Source organism: Python bivittatus, unplaced genomic scaffold, assembly GCF_059951505.1.
Source record: "Python bivittatus isolate LINGU-HERP-01145 unplaced genomic scaffold, Pbiv_v1 ctg000480_np1212, whole genome shotgun sequence".
Taxonomy (NCBI): Eukaryota; Metazoa; Chordata; class Lepidosauria; order Squamata; family Pythonidae; genus Python; species Python bivittatus.
In genome coordinates this window covers 41,101,451-41,123,980 of record NW_028277075.1, presented here as the reverse complement: position 1 = coordinate 41,123,980, position 22,530 = coordinate 41,101,451, and the positions used below count along the sequence as shown (strand labels likewise).

At 38.0% G+C, this 22,530-nt stretch overlaps 1 protein-coding gene across 1 annotated transcript; it reads right to left on the bottom strand.

Moving 5' to 3' along the window:
- Window positions 1–1,133: 1,133 nt before the first annotated feature.
- APIP (APAF1 interacting protein) lies at window positions 1,134–22,530 on the bottom strand. The gene is made up of 7 exons (XM_007426426.4): window positions 22,313–22,530; window positions 13,999–14,099; window positions 11,326–11,374; window positions 8,527–8,644; window positions 5,633–5,768; window positions 2,663–2,830; window positions 1,134–1,953 (listed from the first exon to the last, which is right to left on the bottom strand). The coding sequence occupies exons 1-7, from the start codon at window positions 22,370–22,372 to the stop codon at window positions 1,854–1,856; spliced, it is 732 nt and encodes a 243-aa protein (XP_007426488.3). The 5' UTR covers window positions 22,373–22,530; the 3' UTR covers window positions 1,134–1,853.

The window sequence follows — 22,530 nt, the reverse complement described above, 5'->3', positions numbered from 1 at the left end:
AGGGAAGCCCATCACATCTCTAGGTAATTGGTTCCACTGTTGACCTGCTTTTCCTATCAGGAATTTTTCCTAACAGTCTGTCAAAATCTGCCTTTCTGTAACTTAAGTCCATTAGTCCATATTCTGCACTGTGGAATGTGAAAGAACAGGGCCTTTCTCCTGTGACATCCTTTCAGGTATTTGAAGAGTGCTATCATATTTCCCTGTAGTGTTTTCTGTAGGCTAAACCTACTCAGCTCTTTCAAACCCTCTTCATGGGATTTAGTTTCTAGTCCTCTGATCACTTGTGTTGATTTTTCCTAAATCCAATTTCTCTGACTCCTTAAAGTTCAGTGCCCAGAGCTGGACACACTACTTGAAGTGAGGTCTGCTCAAAGCAGAATAAACTGGCATGATTATTCCCCTTGATTTGGCAACTACACTTCTGTTCATGCAGCCTGAAATTACATATGCCTGTTTTGCAGACACTCCACCCTGTAAACTCATATTCGGTCTCTAAACAATTACTTTTCCAATATCATTTTCATAACTGCCATTACCAAGCCACAGATATCCCATTCTGTACCTGTGCACATGATTTTTATTTCTCATGGCAGAATAAAATTTGAACATTGCTCTGTTGAAGGCTTCATGCAGTCTTCCCTGTACTTTCTTTTCAGTTCTTGATTATGAAAGTGTGTTGAAGTTAATGTTAGTAACTAATTTAAAGTCAACATAAAATCATCTGTGTGTATCAAATGCTCATACAAATTAGAACGTACAGTACCCTTTTTAGTATTACTTCTGTTTTTATTTCTGTAAGAGATTATATGATTCATGTAATTTACAAATAAATATTTATTCAATACTAGATAGTGTTTGCATAAAATGTCACCAGGACCAAAAAGAACTTCTGTTCTTGCTATTGCACATACTGTTGTGTGTTTTAGTGGCAGGTAGAAGAGACTCCTATCATTTTGCATTTAAACAATACTTTAATATTCATCTGATAGTCCTTTTAATAAATAATTCTGATAGCACTTCATCTGGGGCAGGGTTCACTTCTTTAACTACTAGTCATCTTCATGAACTTCAGCCTTTCAGACTTTGTGCCCAGCATCCATCTTATCCCCACAGAGCAAGTAACACTGAAATTACAGCAATATATTCCTATTTTACTTTTTGTTAACATACCAAGTTATAAGATGACGCATGTAACCTTTAAAATGTTGTTGAATCCATTGGCACCATCTAAAACACCTAGGTAAAATAAATACACCATTCATTTCTGTATACTATTTTTTTTTCAAGCTCCTTTCATTACTTTTCAAATACCTATAATTTTGGAATGATTTCTGGGCTGACATGTATTTTGAATTATCCAAGGAAAACAGCATGTAGGAGAATGCATTCACTTTCTTAAAGAGGAGAGTGAAAAAAGTGTTATTTTTCAAAAGTAAAAGCTAATGTCTTATTTTGGCATACTTTTATCCATGGCACTCTTTCAACACCTATTTGAAATTGTTTTGAACATTTTCCCTGTTGGATACCATAGTGTGCTTCTTATGTAAAAAAAAGAAAAGAAATCCTGAATTTGAGAATTACAAGACCATCAGGTTTTAATAATGGTATATTGTTAAACAGTAGAATATGAAAAACAAAGAAGATCCTAAAACCAAATTATTAATGTTATGCAAATTGAGAGGTAAAGGAGTTTTGTACAATTCAATATCTGCATGAGGAACACAGATTATCTTGAGTATCCTTCAGACATTTAACAACCAATACAGAATGGTTAATGTTTAATAATCTGACGCTGTCCTAGAAACCAAATATTGTAATCAAGGGTAGTCATTTTAGGGGAAAAACGGTTACTAAACAATTCCATTTTCTCCACTGGGAACCAAAGCAGGATCAATTCCAAGTTGTTTCATTTGTACTGCAATGTCAAAAAGGTAGTCGTAACATTCACACCTGAAGTATACACAAAAGGGAAAAAATAAATAAATTAGGGTAGTTTTTTGGTTAGATACATTATGTTTTTGAATCTGTTATGTAAATATCTATCAACTAATTTACCAGTTCAGCAGAAATAAAACTGTATCTGAGTGAAAGTTTTTCATTATTGTACAATACCATATTTACAAAAAAGACAATCCTGAATTTAAGATGATACAGACAGAAAAAACTTGTATATCTCAAATACCTTACTCTCAGCCAAACTAAAAACAACCTTCTCCTTTTAAAGTAAATTATTTGAGGAAAAAACCCTAACATTTTGTTAAGGTGAATACAGTATCATTTTGGCAATAATATGACATTAAAAAATATTTCTCACTGCGGATGAACAGAATTCTGAAGTACTAGTATTTTCCTTACACTTAGTTTGTAAAATATAACTACTTCCCCTACCACCACTCAAAAATCCATTTTAAATTTTGAAGCACATGTTGTTATAACAATAGAAGCTCTGCAAGTATTTATAAAACAAGTGTGAAGATCAAAAGGTACACTGGAGAAATATTTTTATGCTTGGTGATTGGAATAATTCCCAATTCTCGAAAACAGAAAAATCAAGTGAACTGGAAGCACGTATGCTTCAGCTGTACCTATATGTAACATTAAGTAGTTCTGGAAGAGACAGACCCACCAATATATTGTTTTTCTTCCTCACTGTACTCACATTGTCTTGGCTTTTTCCCAAGTTTCACCCCAAACATAAACACCATGACGCCTGACCAGCACGGCACAAGTATCTGGATATGTGTTCATTGCATGTGCCATCCTCTCCTTCAAGTCCTTCTCTTCGGGTGTATTCTCAACAATAGGGACCACTAACATGTCATTGTATCTGAAAAGATGAGGTTGTATTGTCATGAATAATATGGTCCCATTCACTTTAGCCTCTCATATCTAGTAATAGTTGTATTGCTTGTTCGATGTATTTTTTATTTATGTTTATTTATTTATTTATATGTCAAATTTGTCACTGCCCATCTTGTTAAAACGACTCTGGGCAGTTTACAAAGCGCTTAAAAACAATTAAAATTACAGTATACAAAAATCCTAAATAAATAAATGATGCATAAATCCAAGGATAGATGTTAAAATTGGCAGTCACTTGGGGAGCATCATCATTTAAAACATTTATATCCATGTTTTCTCTTTAAAGTATCCAAGGTAACCAACAATTAAAGCAAGCAATAATTGCCTCCAAATTTCAAAACTAAGAATGTATGAAATCATTACAACAATGATTGCTAGCTATAAGATTATGTGTAATTTATCTTAAACATAACAGTGAAAGATATTGCACTTTTCTTACCAACAGTCCATCGTATTCTGCATTGTTTCCAAACAGTAGCAACATGCACTGAACCAGAAAATAACCATTTTGTTATTACTGTATTTACCCAAAAGGAAGATGAGCCTAAATGTAAAATAGTCTTCCCAAAAAGGAAGGTAGACAGAAAACACACACACACACTTATCTCTCTTGCACAACAGAAACAACTCCACCAACCCAGGAAAAAACTGGACAGAGATGGGATATGGGAAGGAAAAGAAAGTAAATAAATGAAGAGGGGTTGTTTTCTGAAAGCAGCAAAAAGCGATTGGTGCTTGGTTCAGCAAGCATAAACCTATGCGTGCTTACACTGCATTCAACTCTTCAACTTTGAATTGAATGGCTCTTATTCTCAGGAAATTAATTGCAGACCATGTTTAACACAGTTTACTCCATATGGTAGTTGGAGGAGATCCATGGGGGCTGGAGAAAGCAGCTGGTGGGTGGGGTTATTTCTTTGGAAAATAAACAAACATATCAGCTGAGACATTTGTCCTGGGCTGCAAAGCAAATTGAGGTTAATACATGTTTACTTGGTAGCAAGCTCTACTGAGTTCAGTGGCTCTTACTCCTAGGTAGGCATGCTTAGTCCTGTTCAACTGTTATGAAATCTGGCCACAGCTTACTTAGGTTCAAGAAGGAACGCAAACAAATATTCTAGCCCTGATCTCCTCTTATTACCCTCCCTATAGAGAGGCTGAATGTCAGTAATGGCAGATTTATCTGGTGGCTATTTGAATGATTGAGCATTCCGATCTTTAAAAATCTTAACCCAACCCTGGTATTCTGCTAAACAGAAGTAACAGTAGCAACTTGTTTCCTTCTTCTGCCTCTGTTCCAGTCATCTGCTTTCATTATCTGCTCCCTCTCCTTGCTTTCAACAGTTGTTGGTCAGTATTACTATATACAGTACACAGAATATCTGGGGTTCTAAAAGCCTAGTATTATTACTGGAAAAGTAGGGAAGAGAACATTGATCGGAAATCAGATTCCTTTTATCAAACTACATAATATCTACCTATGTTTTCCCAGTAACTTTGGGGTCCTGAATTAAGAGCACACAATGTAAACTTGGTAGCTAGTTTTTTTTTTAATAATGATGATACATAACATGTTTACAGCATTACCCAATTGTAGTTGTTATGACACATCCCCAGTTTCATGGAGGACATGTGGAAACATCCCCTTTCAGACTGCTGTGCTTTTCAAGGTGTCTAGAATTATGTGTTCCAAACTTAAGTTTTCTAGGTAAAATGTTAGCATACCCCTATGTAAAAGAGGAGCTGCAGCATCTTTTATTTAGAGTAGCGATATATTATCCTACAATCAAGTAAGTATGAAGTATATAGGTAGTAGTCTGCCAATTTGAATTAAATTGGTTTAAACAGTGCCAAATTAACTTAATCCCACTTTGTTATTTATTGTGCAAAATCCAGTGAGTAATCTGCTGAATCTTGTTCATAGCTGAGATATTTAGAATGCTATTTTAATAACATCAGTCCACTGAAATGTCCAAGCAGTTTTACTTAGGGACTTTAGCTTAAGTTTCACTGAAGTCAGACCTTTGTTTTCTCTCTCAATTTCATAATGCAAAAATAGAGGTTCGTTCATAGAATAGTTGGGTGGAATAATCTTCACAAAATTAAAAGGTGCTTTAGATGAATAGTTAAAGCATATTAGAGTGGCAGATGGACAAAATAATCTTTTGTAATGGGTGAAGGTGGTAGTTTAATCCCTCCTGCTAACAGAATATTTTTTGCCCTTCTCACTTTATCCCTCATACCTTCTCCAAATTTCCAAACAACTAAGTGATTGCCCTATTTTTTTATGATACACAGAATAAAGGAGATTTGTTTTAATCTGAAAAGAAGTCATTTGTTTTCTTTGAATAGCTACTTGTGAATTGAGAGGGTGGGGCTTTGAACATATGGTACTGTAACTATACACTACTGTTGTACCTATCAAGACAAATTTATAAAGAGCAGGATAAAAAGCTTGTCTTATCATTTCTGGAAGAAGTTTCATGTAATTGGGAGCATGTGATTGGGATGGATTCATTTTAGATTATGGGAGTTTTGAATAAAAGTTGAATGCAAAAATGATAAAGGTTCTTATAGCACTTCAAAGACTAGCAAATCAATTATCATAGAAGCTTTTGTGGGTCACAGTCCCCTTCATTCAATGGATAGTGTGATAATGTCTTTAAGGATTCTATTGTTTTGTTACAAAAGACTAACACTGATGTTAAAAAATTGCATATATGAGGAAAAACTCAGTACTACTCCAAAACTATTTAATGGAAATTACCTGAAATATCCCCCTGTAGTACATTTCTTGATTCCTTTTATCATCTCCTGATGAGTTATTTTAAACTCTTTTCCTGGATACAAAAGTGTGGCCATTACAGCAGCTTTGGAATGAGTATGAATCACTGCTCCTGCTCCTAAAATAATAGTTTTAAAGAAAACACAATTCAAAAATTCAATGTTCGTTCTTCTTTCATATATTCAAGAATCAAACTTCTTAAATGCAGATTACCTGACTTGTATTTTAAATAAAAAAGGAAACAGATTGAATCCTATCTGTGGTATCCACAACAAATTCTTTAAAAGATCGTCAAAGACTAAAAAAAAAAAAAGACCTAACTCTTTTGGGGCTTAAGAAATTGTTCCATGTGATCGATTGGTGTTTATATAGGTATATGTGGAAGGGGGCAAGTGATAAAACGTGTAACATGACATCACAATGCAAACTTCATAATTTATGTCTCCCATTGGGATGCAAGTATGAAAGGGCGGGGTCATGACATGTGGTAGTTTGAGTTTCATTATTTCTTCATCATTATGGTTACTTGAGTACACTTACGTATGCATTTAGCAGCATGTACCTACCAACACACTGGGACTGTGATTCCCAGCCATACTGACTACATATTCTGGAAGTTACTGGTCTCAACACATCTTTAGAGAAGGTTTAGGAAAAGCAGAGGCAAGGTGGTACTGCTTATTATCAGAAGTATTAGGACTGTGACTATTAAAGGAAATTGTCTCTACATCACTAGTACCTATTATAATAGTCTTACAATAGTCTCTTCCAAAACACTTTTAACACTGGGATGCTGCCACCAACAGACTAGAAGTAGAACTGTTTTAATATTCATAATTTCTAGTCCTTAAAACTTGCATGTCTGAGAATAAATAAAAGGATGGATGTAATGTTCTCTGGTTATAATTCTCTCTATATTTATTTGGATGTGGGAAGCCTGGAAGACTCATTGACTTCAGCTGGATTTCTTCTGAGTAAACATATATAGACTACACCTTAAAAATCAAAATCTCCCTCTATTTGGATTTTTTATTCATCCCCATCCTCTATTTCAGGATACACAAAATGCATTTAAAACCTACCTATTCTTAATATAAGGCATGAATTATCAGAAGCACAGGATAAGTTTTCTTTGCACACCATTCCAACTTTCACTTCCCTCCCATTTCTTTTTTAATCCAACCAGCAGGGGACTCATAGATCAGCCACTAACTTAGGAAGCGTACACATACATTAGCTATTTTTTTTATTTATTACATAAAACTACAGTAACTGCTACAACAAAAATTCCATTAGAACTTTGAATATTGTACTTATAAAATAGAGTTATTATCAATGAATTTGCTGTAGTTTCTAAGTTGTTCCAAGAACACATTATTACAGGGTCAGCTGTTCACACTGCTATCAAAATATATACAGGTAGTCCTCAAGTTACAACAATTGGGACTGGGAATGCCATCACTAAGTGATGCAGTTGTAAAGCACGATGTCATGTGATTGCATCGCTTAGTGAAGGCAATCCCAGCAGTCCTGGTTGTGTCATAATCCCAAGACCATAGAACCCTATGGTTAAGTGGGAAGAAGCAAGCAGGCTGGCAGGTGCTGCAGGTGGCCTCTAGGGAGCGTGGGTGGACCAGTGAGGGCAGCAGGTGGGTGCTGGGGAGCTAGTGAGGGCCGTGGGCACTGGGCCCAGTGGGGGCCATGGGCAGGCACTGCAAATGGGTGAACGGGGGAGTGCTACAGAGTATGAAAATCCTGGGATCCTGTAATCCATAGTGGGGCTCCTCAAGAGAAAAACCAGTGGGAGCAACTTAACCTGCTGGCTTCCACATTGACTTTGCTTGTGGGAAGCCAGCAGGGAATGTTAGAAATTGTGATCACATGACCACAGCTCCCGGTGACGTTGTAATCGTGAGCTGGATGCCTCATTGTGCTGGCTGCTATGATTGTGGGAGCACTGCAATGGCCACCTCTTCGCAGACTGGTCGTAAGTCCCCCTTGTTCAGCACAGTTGTAATTTTGAACAGTCCCCGAACAAGTGGTCTTAAGTTGAGGACTACCTGTAAAACCACTCCTAGCTGATCTTCAAAGGTTCAAACCCTCAGCAGTACTTGGATGGGGGACTCCCTGGGATGCTCTGGGAGTCAAAAAGCAACAACTATCCCACAAGCACTGACAAACTGCAAGAAAACTGCAAGGATGCAGGCTCAGGAGCTAACTACATTCTTCAATTATATAAAGTAGCTTAGGGGTCTTCCTCTACATCAGCATGCTAACTCTGAAAAATGAATAGAAGGGGACCAAATCTGGTATGGGGTGAGAAACTGGCAAAAGAAAGATGAGTTCAAAAATGGGCTGAATCAGGCTGAAGGTTATGAAGGGGAAAAAAAAATCCAGAAAAAACCTCTGCTAAGGGAGAGGCCAGTGACTCAGAATATTGCCAGTTTCTGGGGGCCCCTCCCTCTTGGCCATGTTTTCTACAGCCAACCTATTATTAAGGGATTCGAAAGAATTCCAGAAGCCACGCTTTATGCACTTTCCTATCTTTTTTTTCTTTTGAAAAAAAGGATTGTACTATATCTTCACCCAGACCTTTGGTGAAGACGACTGAAACCTCCTTTTAACCTAGGTTGTTTTGTTTCCACCGGTTTGTTATCCTGCTATCACTAGCCTTCTTTTGTTTCTTGTTTTTATCATCTTGTTTTTAAATGTTTTAAATCATTTGTAAATCACCCAGAGTCACTGGGAGTCAGGTGGCATATATAAATTTAATAAATCCTCATCCTCATCATCTGCCTTCCAGTCATGTTATAGTTCCACTTACAAAATCACTATATTATCAATAGCATGTACCTCCAAGAATATTTAGGACAAACCTCTTATGATATAAGCGTTCATGAACAGAGGTGTACATTGACTCTTCTTGAGTTTCTTGTGTGATGGAGGGCCACTGATGTCCTTTTCTTCGATATCACACACAAACATATCTTCAGGCTATAACAAAACAGCAGAAAGCTGGGATAATCATAACTTTCCAGCAAAAAATATTTACTTTAGGAAGATTTGGCAAATCATGAAAACCTATTTTTAGGCAAGGGTATTTCAGAAAAGCTACTAGAACAAATGCATCTTGATACAATCACTTCATTTTATTGGGATTCTGAGTAAATGTACCTTGGTCAGGCAGACGAGCACCTATGGAAGTACACATTATATTCCAGAAAGTCCCAAAATACCCCGTCCAGGTTCAGACTCAATAGAAACTGGTTTTTCTACTGTGCAGGAGAAGCTGCCTATAAACAGCACTGACTGGCTAATGCTTGTGCTTTCAGAACTCTGCTTTTCCCAGACCTGCAGCACTTTTACAAGTCCTTAAAAAGGATTCGTCCATTCAAAGGCAAAATAAAGTGAGAACCTTCTGAAAAAATAGCCTAGCAAGATATATAATCAACTATTTTGCATATCGTGTAACGTCTTATGGTTTTAGAACTAAATTTTGATAACACTTGGAAGACTACTTGTCCCCGCTTCTATAACAGATACAACATTGATATGCATACAACCTACTGAAGTAATGTATCACAGTACAATGGGAAGTACCACTGAGTTCACTAAGATTGCATTTAAGTAAGAGAATATATTGTAAATTTAATTATTCTATTTTCTACCTAATGTGCTTGCTTGATTTTAGTGGGCTGACACTAATAAATGCTAATATTTGCAATTACTACGGCCTTGGTGATGTTTTCAAACATTTCTCTTTGAAAAGATTAAACAAACAAAAGAAAACTGAGACTGCAATTACCCATAATCCATCTTCTAATTCTGGCACATTCAAATGAAGAAATAAACACAGACTTATTTAAATATGTACATTGTAATCAAATCCCATTTAATTTAGTGGAGCTTACACCCAGATAAATTGGGATATGATTCCAGCCTTAAATCAGAAAATAGGCATTAATATTGATGAAGATTAATGATGCAATCTTAGAGGCTGTAAGTTAATTCTAACTAATAGCACTGCTTTTTATAATAGTATCATAAAGTTTGTGAATTATAACTTTTCATAGTTACAAAAACATTTCTTTTAAAATCCAGTGATGGACTGTAGTATAATGCTTCAGGTGCTTCTCATACAGGACTAGTATTTTCATTGTTAAAAAAATGTTGGCAACATTCTAGATTTATAAAAAAGGGAACCCCTTCCCACCTACCTCCCAATTCACCGATGGTTTTCCCCAAAGCCAAAAAGTAAAAATCTGTATTTGTTCTTGCCCAGTAAGACTCAGATGGAGGAAAGTTGGAAACTGCTGCCCTGACTGTGGTCCTTTTGCAATGCCTTGAAAACAAAATTCCCTATGAGGAAATCACTTTATGCTACTGCTGTGGGGGAGCAAGGAGTAGGAGAGAAGGCTCTTCCCCCTTTTTGCTACCTGCCAATCCCCCCCCCCCCACCACCACCACATGGATCCTGCTTTGGGGGAAAGATGGGAGGCAGCATAAGGATGGTAAAGTGTGCGCTTCACTTCTATTCACTTGCTGAACAGCTGACTTGCTGTTCCAATCATGGCTGGCAGTGGTCCTCTCCAGCCAGCGCAGAGGTCATGGCAGGGACTGTCATGGAGAGAAGCAGCTAGGGATCTCTGCCTGGGGAGAATGAGCAGGAGAGAGAGGCAGGCACAGAGCCCCATGGCTGAATGGGAAAGGATAGACCTAGAATGGGCCAATTGAAGTTGTGCAGGTCCCAAACTGCATCAGGCTCCTCCCTTATGTAAATGTTTACACAGAGGAGTTTTTATACCATTTTCTACTGGAAAACATTCCTTTCTTACCAGATCCCTTTGATTCATCTTCAACTTGCCCTAGTGGCAGGCTGGTGCAGAGATGGAGGCTCCTGAGTGAGGACATGTCCTCAGTGACATGGGAGCAGGCCATCTGTAGAAGGCTGAGGAATGGCCTTGAAGGACAGGAGGAAGAGTCATTACCAAGGCAATGGTCAGATAAAAGGGGCCTGAGCCTGGGCCAAGAAAGTAACGTAAATGTATCAGACAAGCCCCTCCCTAGTTTACCTGAAGATAAAATTCTGTTACTACAGCTTTACCATAAAAGTAATATGGCACTGATTTCCTAGTATGGTCTACCTTGAAGGGATGACATCATCTCAGAGCCAAGGCAAGCAAGGTGTGTGGATGATCTGTACGTTTCTTCACTGGTAATTGCCAAATAATTATAGAAAACAGTAGCTGATCTAGGATTTTTCATACAGGAGCATGAAATAGTAGACAAGTGTGACTTGCTTGTATGGCTTCTAGGAAGTTTCTCTATCGTGGCCTGTCACAGCAATTGTCTTTTGGCCATCTTATAGGAAGGGATTATCCTTCTACACATGGATAAAATTTCCTAATCACATGGTATACAAAAGAAAAGATCCCTAAAATATACTTCACTCTTGCTGCCCCACTCATTCATATTGTCTCCTATAATCTCATATAGTCCAGAGAAACCTAGTAAGAAAAGAAAATGAAAATTCTTCTTAAAAATACATGCAGTAGCAATCCAATACATGTTTATCTAGAAAGAACTCAGTGGGACTTTCTCATGAATAACTATGAATAGGCTGTGGATTTACTTTCAAGGCTATAATCAAGATAAAAATACTACTCATACTTAACCTGTATTCTTTCTTTCTGGACACCAGATGGAGCAATATATATTTCATTGCTGGGAGGGAGGGAGGGAGGGAGGGAGGGAGGGAGGGAGGGAGAAAACAGAATTGTAATTGTAACTATACAGCAACAGGAAAAACAAAGCTTCATTTACAGACACAACAGGATGCATAATATTTGCTTCTGCTACTACATCTTGGCAACTGTGCTTAACAAATTGCTCTAGGTTCAGCTAGTTCGAGAACAACCAGCATTAATGCAATTGAGCTACATTTCTAATCCCTGACATTCTGTCTCACCAATACAATCACTGTGATTATACAGAACAAGTTTCAAACATGGTCACTTTAAATTGCACCAGTGTAAACATATATACTTATTGCAGAGGCACCAACAGTCAACTTAATTAAAAGAAGTCATGGGGTCCTGCTAGGAAAAGTGGAAACAAAGCTTGATGACCAGTGTTTATGGCTAAAAGAGAAAAATATTTCACACATATCTATATAAAATCTGTGGGGTAGGATAAAATAAAGGAAAATCCTTCAAGAACTAGTTTTAATCATCATTATAATACGCTAAGTATTTAAAACTTTTGGAATCATGAAGAACAGGGACACCTAGTGGTTAATTAGCCAGGTAAAACCAGATTTCCTAGTATTTGAAGGCAAAGTTAGTATTATTTTTACGTCAGAAAGGAGTGGCAGAGATTCTGTCTTCATGAATCAGATCTCACTGGATCACTAAACTGTAAAATATTTGCAGACAGAATAAGAAGCCTGCAGCACAGCAGTTGGGAATGTTAAGAATTTAAGTATTTGTAACGTGTTTGTTCCTAATGTTAACACATTCTCCAAGTCACTTATACAGCAATATGCTTGTTCTAACCCATTACTTTTTTTTTTTGCTTTGGTATGTATAACATCTGGATGTAATAGCAGAGAACAGATGATGGAAAAATATTTCTCTTCTGTGGAAAAAATTGATTTTATAATTTTCCTCCCTCGCCTAAGACAGACAAATATAAAAATAACTTCATCAGCTATATACACGCAATTGACACAAATAGAGCTGTAATTAACACTGAACACCTTTTAAAAACCTTTGTAACTGAAAGGGACAATATATTGTATTTTATGATGTAAACCTACATACACACAATAATATTACTTTCAAAGTATAGGACTTAATAGTTAACTACAGCAAGATGTAGATCCCCTAAATCAACTAGCTTGTACTGGTTCAGTTCAGACTGCTAGTCTAAATGGCGCAACAATGATTCCAAAATAGATCATTATTCTCAATAAGGTCTTCCATAAGTCTTGTGCTTCTATATTTTTCAACCCTGGTGCTCAGGACCCACTACTGCCATCACTCTTTGGACTTAGTCAGTGCTTGACGGAGGCCCGATTGGAATCTGGGGATACAGGAACATCAGTAGCAGAAAATGCTGTTTTTCCCTGCTCTTTCTGCTACATTCTGGCTCCTAGTCCTCAATAGTCTCCAAGCCCGCTCCTCAAAGGGGTCCACATAAAATAATCTGTATTACCCTTTGAAGCACAGTTCAGTATTTCCCTAAATTAACAGAACATTGTTTTCCTACGACTTTGGTAAAAAAAAAAAAAATCCACGATAATGCTAGTTTTGAGTGTGTGAATCAAAGATCTTGGGTAAAATGAGGTATGAGAGGGTTTATGCCCCCTGTGTTTTTACCTAAGGATTTTTCCTCAGTATGTTGCATAAACATTTCCTTTATCTTAAACCAAACCCTTTTGAGTTTTTCAGCACCTTCTCTCCCAACTGCATAAATTCTTCTTGTTCCCAATATTGAGACTGAAAAACCTTGGGCAAACAGGTTAGTACAGTTTCATTTAAAGGAGCAAAATTTGCATTAAAATTATTTATGTGGACAGATTACATGAGTTTCCTTTTATTACCACTATGTGGAGCTAATAATCCACAAATGAATATACTGAAATGGCTTCAATTAGAAATGACTCCTAGAAATCTCCAAACCACCAATAAAACAGTTTTGGATTGATAACATTTGGGAGAGTATAACTGTATACAAGATTAAACAAAATGTGTATGCAGTCATAAAGCTAATTCAGCAAGAAAGGAATCTGAATTTTTTTAAAAGACATTGTGGCACCATGGTTGAGATTTTTTCCATTGGTGGGAGATTTCCAAACTTCCATATGTTATAGAAGAAAGATCCCATATTTCATCAGGTTGAATGATTATAGTTATCTAATAGGCTTATTAGTGGTATAGTAAATATTCCAATCAATGAAGGTATTTTATTTCTTTAGTGATTTTGTATCAATAATGTGTGTTTTCATTACAAATAATTCCTATGTACTTTTCTTTAGAAATACTAGAGAGATGTCTCTACACAAAATTGTCTGCTTTGTGTTCTACTGTTAACCGGTAGATTTATTGTAAATTATGCTGAAAGCATTTGAATTATTTAAGCAACACAAGAGTGCTAAGATCGTTATCAGATTCCACGTTTTAGTTATTATACTGCATGTGTATCCTGTTATAATATCTACTTAGTTTGAGTGTCCTGAAGATTGACATGCACTTTAATGTGTGTTGTGTTTTATTTCTCACAAGCTCTCATTTGTCAAAAAATGAGCATGAGTTAAAAACAATTTTAAAATCCCTCATATCACTCACCCATGTTTCATGCTGATTCCACCACCAGTTCCTGTAACCCATCCTAAGTGATAAAACTGCCGGCAAAGTTCTGGAATCAAATTCCTTGGATGGACACTCTCCTACAGGGGGGGAAAAAAACCCGCTCATTTAATATTTTTAAAAAATATGTCTGTAGTAGTTAGCTGATTATTCAGATTAAAGAGCTGCAGTATTTATATTTCCTGGAGAAAATCTCTGAGCTGCCCAGAGTCATGTAATTGAGATGGGTGGCCATATAAATCAAATAAATAAATAAGTGATTACTGAGAGACAACACTGACTTGACAGTACATAAACAATCAGTAAACTATTTATTAATTTGATGCCGCCCAACTCCAAACAACTCTGGGTGGTTCACAATATACCAAATCATGTAAAACTAATATAATAAGAAACTACAAAAGCAAACTAGAAAAGAATAAAAAGAAAAAAATACATTTCTATCCCGCTGCAATCCAAACTCTTGGCAGCTTATATACAGTATAAAATCAAATAAAAAGTCAATTAGACAACCCCATCCAAACGAAAACTGCAAACAATAATAATAGAAAATACAAATGGCTTAACGAAGTCAGGAGAAGGCCCTCTGAAACAACTCAGTCTTTAAAAGCTTCCAAAACGTTAGCAAGCAGGGAGCTAGCATGATCTCAGTTGGGAGTCTGTTTCACAGCACTAGCGCTGCTATGGAAAAGCAGCGTCTCTTTGCTTCAGCCCCCAGACTACCCAGAAATGCAGATCAATAGCAGTTTTTCTCTGCCCAATTAAATTGGTGGGAATAGGGGGTCCTGCAGATATCCATGCATCAAGCCCTCAAGGGCTTTATAGGTTAAAACTAGCACCTTAAATTGTACTCGGAAACCAATTGGCAGCCAATTTATCTGCAAATCCAGTGTTATATACTCCCAATGACAGGAGCCAGAAAGTACACAGGCTGCTGCATTTTGGATCAACTGCTCTGAGTAGTTTTTAAAGTACAGCATATAGTAGCTCAACAGATCAGCCCTTCAAGGTAGATCAAACTAGGAATTCATTATGTAGGTTGGTACTACTTTTATTGTAAATCTATAGTTACAGAATCTTGCAGGTCTTGAATGCGCCTCTCCCTTCCCTCCCTTTATCTTCGTGAGCATTAAGGATGGTCTTGTCTGAGATGTTTACTCAAATTAGATTCCTGCCTCAGACTCAGTCCTTTTTTATTTGACTATTGTCTCAGTAGCAGCTCTTCCTCCTGTCACTCACGGCCATTCCTTCTGCCCTCTACAGGTGGTGATAATGGCATGAGTTAAAGTTGCTAGGTCTTCCTGCCCCAGCTAGGGTTGAAACTAATGCATCAGCCAAAGCTGGGCATAGGTCCCTCTGGCTTGGCTTCTACTTGCTGTTCCAGCAGAAGCCGTGAGTCCAGAAGGACCCCAAATTTGTAAGCCTGCTCTCTGATGGCTAGTGCTTGCCCATCAAGGAACAACTCTGTCAGTGACAGAGAACCTTGATGAATCTATAACAGCTCACATTTACTAGGGTTCAACTTCAGCCTATTCTCTTCTAACCAGACCCTGATAGCCTCCAAGCCACCAGGAAAGGATAGTGACAGCATCTCCCTCATGGCCCGGAGTAGCAATTTACAATTGGGTATCATCCACATAGTGGTGATACCGTAGCCCAAACTGTTGGATGACCTCTCCCAGCAGCTTCATATAGATATTAATGGCATCAAAAGATGCTGAGAGGTCCAGTAAGACCAGGCTGCACTACTCCCCTTCAGATTTTGACAAGTCATCTAGGAGAGAGTTTTGAATACACCTTCTTAAAATGCATAACAGATGCTTCAATTTAAATATTTCATTATAACTGAGTAGCCATAAATTTTCTCAGAAAAGAACCACTTCCTTTTTGGGATAAAAAATAAATTAGGTTTCTAAAACTCATTCCACTTGCTTGAGTAAGGCTGTCAGCAGTAACAAACTTAAAAAATGGCTTTTAAATGGAGTTTTCCCTGAAATTATCATTAACAACTACAGTTTGACATCCTTCACTTTCCACATTTAAACAGATGCAAAATAACAACTCCAGAACAGTTAATGCAAAAAAGGAGTTGACAGAATGCAGCTTTGTACAACCTCTTCATCACTAATATGGATTTGGTTATAGAAATAAAACATCCTTTGAAATTGTTTATATTAATATATATAAACTAGCCTTTATACATGTACTGTTGCAAAATGGTATACATAGTTCCATAAGCTGAAAGGTTTTTCTCATTCAGTCTCTTTCAAGATAATTGTCAGCTTATGTTACATATCAAAGTAATGCCAGACATTTGTAAAAGGATTTGCCGAGGATTTATAAGATTACTAGACAACCCGTGACTCGCTGGGTCGTCCTTTCAGAGGTATTTCCTTATCTAAAGAGAGAAACAGAATGACCATGGGCGGGCAAAAAGGCAGTGGGACCGGGAGTGACTTCCTGCTGGCTTCCCCATTGATTTTGCTTGTGGGAGCTGGCAGAGTGTGTCGGAAATTACTCCTTCTCCTCCTCAGCTGACCTGTGGAACTGCCTGCCACTTTGCTGGGGGGAGGGGAAATAAAGAGAACCGTGGACTGCAAGGAAAACTGCACCCCTGCTCCCCATCCCAGTGTGTCCCTAAGGGAGGAAGAGGGCTCACCAGTCAACTGTCAGCACCCCCCCCAGCCAGTCCTACCTTGCCAAAAGGCATCCAAATCGCTCCCTTGTCCTTCCATCAATGCCCACCATGTTAAGAGATTTCAGATTTCAGCCTCGCATCCAAAGCAGCCAATTACCGCTCACTCGTTGGGTCTTGCTACCAGCCGATTGGGCTAAACGGTGGGAGCAGGAGCGACTTCCAACTTCCAGCCGGCTTCCTCATTGACTTTAGTTGTGTGAAGCTGGCAGGGAGTATTGGAAATCACTTTTCCTCCTCCTCTGCTGACCTACAGGACTGCCTGCCACCTTGCTTGAGGAAAGGGGAACAAAGGAAGCTGCAGACCATGAGGAAAGCTGCACCCCCACTCTCCATCCTGGTGTGTTCCCAAGGGCTCTCTCCCTCCAGAGAGGAAGAAGGCACACTTGTCAACCGCTGGCACCCCCCAGCCAGCCCTACCTCACCAGCAGGCATCCGAATCGCTCCCTCGTCCTTCCCTCACTGCCAACCACCGCCTTACTGCCAGCCAATTGGGCACAGGGGCCAGAGGGAGGCAGGAAAGAGGGTGGGGATATGCCTCTCCCACGTTCCCTTGTGCCACGCAGCCTAAGCATTTCTGGGAAGTGTAATTGGAAGGTGCAGTAACGCTGTAACGGTCACAACTTTGCCAAATTTCAATCCCACGGGAGTAACAGATCCCAGATTTTGGACATATTCTTTAAGTTAGCCCATTTGAGGTATGTTGATTCAAAAATTGTTAACCTATGATGCACCATTTTGCCCAACTGAAGGTTACAAACAGATAAACCCTGAGAGTTTTAGTAGTACAGTTAGTCCTTGCTGTTTGGTTAATGACAGTCTGAAGTTACAATGGCCTCTAAAAAAGTACTTTACAACCTGCATTCACACTTATGGCCGTTGCAAACCATCACACCACCCCCACAGTTGCATGACTGCAATTCAGGCACTTGGCAACTGGCTTGCATTTACAACTGGTTGCAACTCCTGCAGTCATTTGATTGTGATTTGTGACTGTTTTTTCTGGTTTCTGGCAAAAAACATCCACTGGGGAAGCTGGATTCACTTAATGACATGATTTGCTTAATGACCACATGATTCGCTTAACAAATGCAGTGATTCGCTTTACGACTGTCGTAAAAATAGTTGTAAAATTGGGTCCAGTCACATGGTGACTCACTTAATGACTGTATTGCCTATCGACCAATTTTCTGGTCTCTGTTGTGTTTGTTAAGTGAGGATTATCTGTATATAGATTGTTAAGCCATAGGACTGAAATACATTGAGAAAAAAATTCCCAAGTTCCTTTAACTGCATTTCTAAGAAATGTTAGATATTTATTCATTGTGTTTCCTATTAAATTGTACAAGAACTGTAAAGCACATTAAAAAAAATGTAGATAAATCTGATCTGCAGTCCATGAACTTCCTTTCTATACTCTTTCTAATCTCACACTAAATTGTTCCTGTCTTGTGTATGAAAGATATTTATCTCTAGATAATCTGAGTTCTCTCCTAAATTGTAAAAGAATCGTGAGTCAAACATGTTATCAATGCATACTTCCTGAAATAGATTTACGTAAGTAAAAGAATACTCCCTGGAATATTTGTGCAGTATCTTTTTTTAAAAAACCTTTCTGTCACTTTCCATAGTCTGGCTAACTAATTAATTTATGGCTCTAACGTGACACATTATATGGTCCTTCCTCTGTGCAGGTTTCTCTGACGTGGTGTCACCAGATCCCAGATTCAAAGTTAGAGTAAGGAATATGAGCTGTTTTCTATCAAATTAGCTCTTAACTTCTTTTTCCCAGAATCCTTTTCTTTTCACTGGCTTGTAATCAAATGCTTTTTCTTGGAGATTTTCAACAGCTGTTTCACAAATATTCTCACCAAAATTAAACTGTACAGGTAGGGCTACTTCTGTTACAGTACCAAGCAAATGCTTCCCCAAACAGCAAGTAGCCAATTCTTATTCTACTGTCTTTTTAAAGATCCATATTAGATGTTTTCTTATTTACATATCTTTCAAGCTGCAGCTTGAATTTTTGAATTGATACAAAAATCTTCCCAAAAATGTTAAGTGCAGTTGACAGCTGCTAAAATTGCCACCTTTAATTTAAGATTCCATGAATATTTTTGTGTTCTCACTGTTCTTCTACACGGGCTATTAATTCTTCATTCATGGGAAACCAATCTTTGCTAACATATTTGGATTGGCTTTTGCTGCAACATTCTTCTCCTTGTGCAGCAAACTATAAGAAAGTCCTAACCAGGCCAATCTGATCAAGGTTTGCAATTCTAGTTTGGATGTAAAATGACAAATTACAGTTCAGATGCAATGGCAAACTATGTTTTGGCGCAAAAAGGAGACAACTGATTATTATATATGCATGACTTCCATGTCCCACTATGTAAGAATTATGAAGAATTCTGCTTTAACAAATTGATCATTCCTGCTAAGAAAATCCTGTAAGCAATGGGAAAGGTTTTTCTATGCCTTGTTTAGCACAATGGACAGACTGAGGACTCCCCATCAGAGCAGTTTATAAACTTGAAAATCAGGAATAAAACAAGTTTTCTATCTCTAGCTTGTTAGAAACCAGACATGTTTAGTTATAATGCCACAAAGTTATTTGTTTTGGTTTCTTGGATTTATTGAATAAGCTATAAAGCAGAGGTTTTAAAACAAAAACGGCTGTATTTATAGGTATTCCTGCCATTATTTTATAAACCAGAATTTGTTGAATAAAGCAACATTGATTGGTTTCATACAAATCAAACAAGAGAAGTACAGAATGACTTCGTGTAACATCTCCCCCTTCCCTCCCCCCACCTAGGCACTATTAAGATTGTGGATCTCCATCTCACAGCTTTCCCCAGCTAGCACAACCATGGCTGTGAAATTTGGGAGTAAATGTCACATGTATACAGTGTTAAAGCTGGAAAAGGCTGAGTCAGAATTATGTAGGAGTCAATTACTTCATTTGGCATGGAGATGGCTACAATGGCCAGGGTAAAGATGTGAAACTGGTGTAGGCAGACTTGGGATTTTCTGCTGCCACCCCCCCCCCACCACTTTGGTAGGTCCTTTTTTAAAAAAAAAAACTGTTTTAAACTCATTTTAAAACTTATACTGCAGTTTGGGGCATTTCCTACCTCAACGTGTGGTATCACCTGGCCAATCTTACCTGGGCTTGAAAACTAAACAGAGTTAGACATGATTAGTACTTGGATAGAATACCACAAGGGAATACCTGGGCTGTAGGCTACACTGCAAAGCTGAAATTTATCCTGAAGAAGGCAATGGCAGCCAAGAAAATTGCATGGTTGGGTCTTTGAAATGACCAGGAGTTGAGCCTAAGGGCATCATTATAATATTTATTGATTTACAGGAAAAAACATTGTACAGTATATCAACTACATGCTAGTTTTGGGTCAAAGGCAGCTCTGTAGATTCAGGAGTAGCATGTAGCCTCAAATTGTCCATTCACACTTGCTATATTTATTAGATTTATATCTGGCTTTTCATTCATCAGCTCAAGGTGGCATACATAGTGCTCTCTTTTCCTATTTTTTCCCACAACTACAATCCTATGATGTAGTCTGGGCTGAAAGACAATGATTGGGCCAGTGTCATCCAATGACTGGTTTTAAATGTCACTGTTAATAAGCAAAACAGGTCTGTAATGTGTAATTAGAATACAGTTGAATTTGAATAATTCTACTAAAGTTTATGAAGCCTTCATAATCACCAGGGAGTGTTAGATGATAAATAGTAGATATGTTGTTACACAACTTTCATTTACAATATATCAGAGATTTGAACATCAAACTCCAAAATACCTGGTTACAATCAATCAAGTTATATTTATGAACTCATCACAGTTTTAACTGGAAGGAAAAGCAGAGTATTTTCAATGGTGTTCTGCAACTATTCAATCAAATCAGAACTCACAATTTCTGCATAGCAGGAGACTTTTCTGCAATAACCAAAACTGTTAACAAATGGTAGAAATCCAGCTTTGTCTTTAAGTTCTGAGTAATAAAGAACCTGAAGGAATTTCTTCATCCTCAAAAGTTTTGATGGTATATTCAATAAAATTTGGTGTGACTGCCTTTCATTTTTTCACATAATCAGTATCAACATGTTGTTCACTGTTGGCCTTGACTCTGGCACCTTTCATAAGATTTATTTTCTAAATAATCTACATTTTTGTGTGATGCATTTCACAACGTCTTTCAGATTTTTTTCTGGTAGGATTATACTAAAATGGCACAGCATATGCCATTTCATGCACTTTGATTTTATCAGTGTGAAAAATAAATGTTTCCACCATTCATCAGGAAGTGATATAAATTTTATTTAGCTGATGTAAGTGGTAGTTAGGCAGAAATACAAGAGAAATATTTTTTCACATTTTTTCACATAATCAGTATCAACATGTTGTTCACTGTTGGCCTTGACTCTGGCACCTTTCATAAGATTTATTTTCTAAATAATCTACATTTTTGTGTGATGCATTTCACAACGTCTTTCAGATTTTTTTCTGGTAGGATTATACTAAAATGGCACAGCATATGCCATTTCATGCACTTTGATTTTATCAGTGTGAAAAATAAATGTTTCCACCATTCATCAGGAAGTGATATAAATTTTATTTAGCTGATGTAAGTGGTAGTTAGGCAGAAATACAAGAGAAATATTTGCTTGCTGATGAAATTCCATCCACATTTAGCATAAACTTGAATGAGGGCTACCAGATCTGGGCTGAAAAAATCTGAATGACTGTTACATGGAATAAGGAGTAAGGAGATACAGAAATCTAACTCTGTGCTATCATCTAGTGATTATTTGGATATCTGCAATCCAGATCTGGTAGCTACAGTTGGATATAAAATTAGAATGTCCCAAAACTAAACCTTATGCATAATTGGAGGAGTTAAGCTTAGAACCAATATATGGCTATTAATTACTTTTTAGGCATTTACCAAGAATCAACCTTGCAGGTCTGTGTTTTTGGAAAACGGTACTGTATTAATTTTCCCTAACAGTAAATCCAAAAATCAGATGTTTCACTTGAAAAAGCTGAAACTCCACATTCCATTTCCAGTACAGTACTTAACAAGCACCCACCTTGCCTCTTGCTTGCCTACAGTTACTAACAGTCTGCATTAATTCTTCCTGATACATTACATTTAAATAAATGTGTCATAGGCAGAACCTCAACAGGTGAAGAGTACTTTCCACTTTCGTTTTTGGCTTTTAATTGGTGCTATTCCTTCTATAAATACAGGGAAGCTCTTTGCAGCAATGTCGAATTTTTGTGGATTTCAAGTCGTGCCATCAAGTCGTTTTCGATTCCTAGCGACCACATAGATTTTTTCCTTGATCGTTGTTGCTGGCCATACCTTTAAGCGAAAATAATTTTGGCTGGCCATCCCTTTAACCAGATGCACGCGCACGAACCCTCCCGTAGGGGAGCGACTGAATTTAAAAATCGACCTGGGCACCCAGCGAGCGATGCCACAACGTTACGTTAAAGCGTGTTCTCTCTCTCTCTCGCCCCCTCTGGGTGAGGACTGAGATCGGCTGGAGTTGCTGAGCGCACCCTGTTACCTTTGGTTTATCAAAGCCGTTCCTGCACGGACGGGCGCAGTCCCCCAGCGGCTCCGCCATAGCGCTGAGGCCACCGAAGCCTTCCTTGTACCGGAGCCGCTCCTTTCGAAGGAAGGCCCGGGCCCTCCCAACTCCGGCGCGGGGAGGAGCCTTCTCACGTATCTCGAAAGGGGGCAGCGCAAAGAGGCATCGGGGGCGCTGCAGCTTGGGGGGGACCG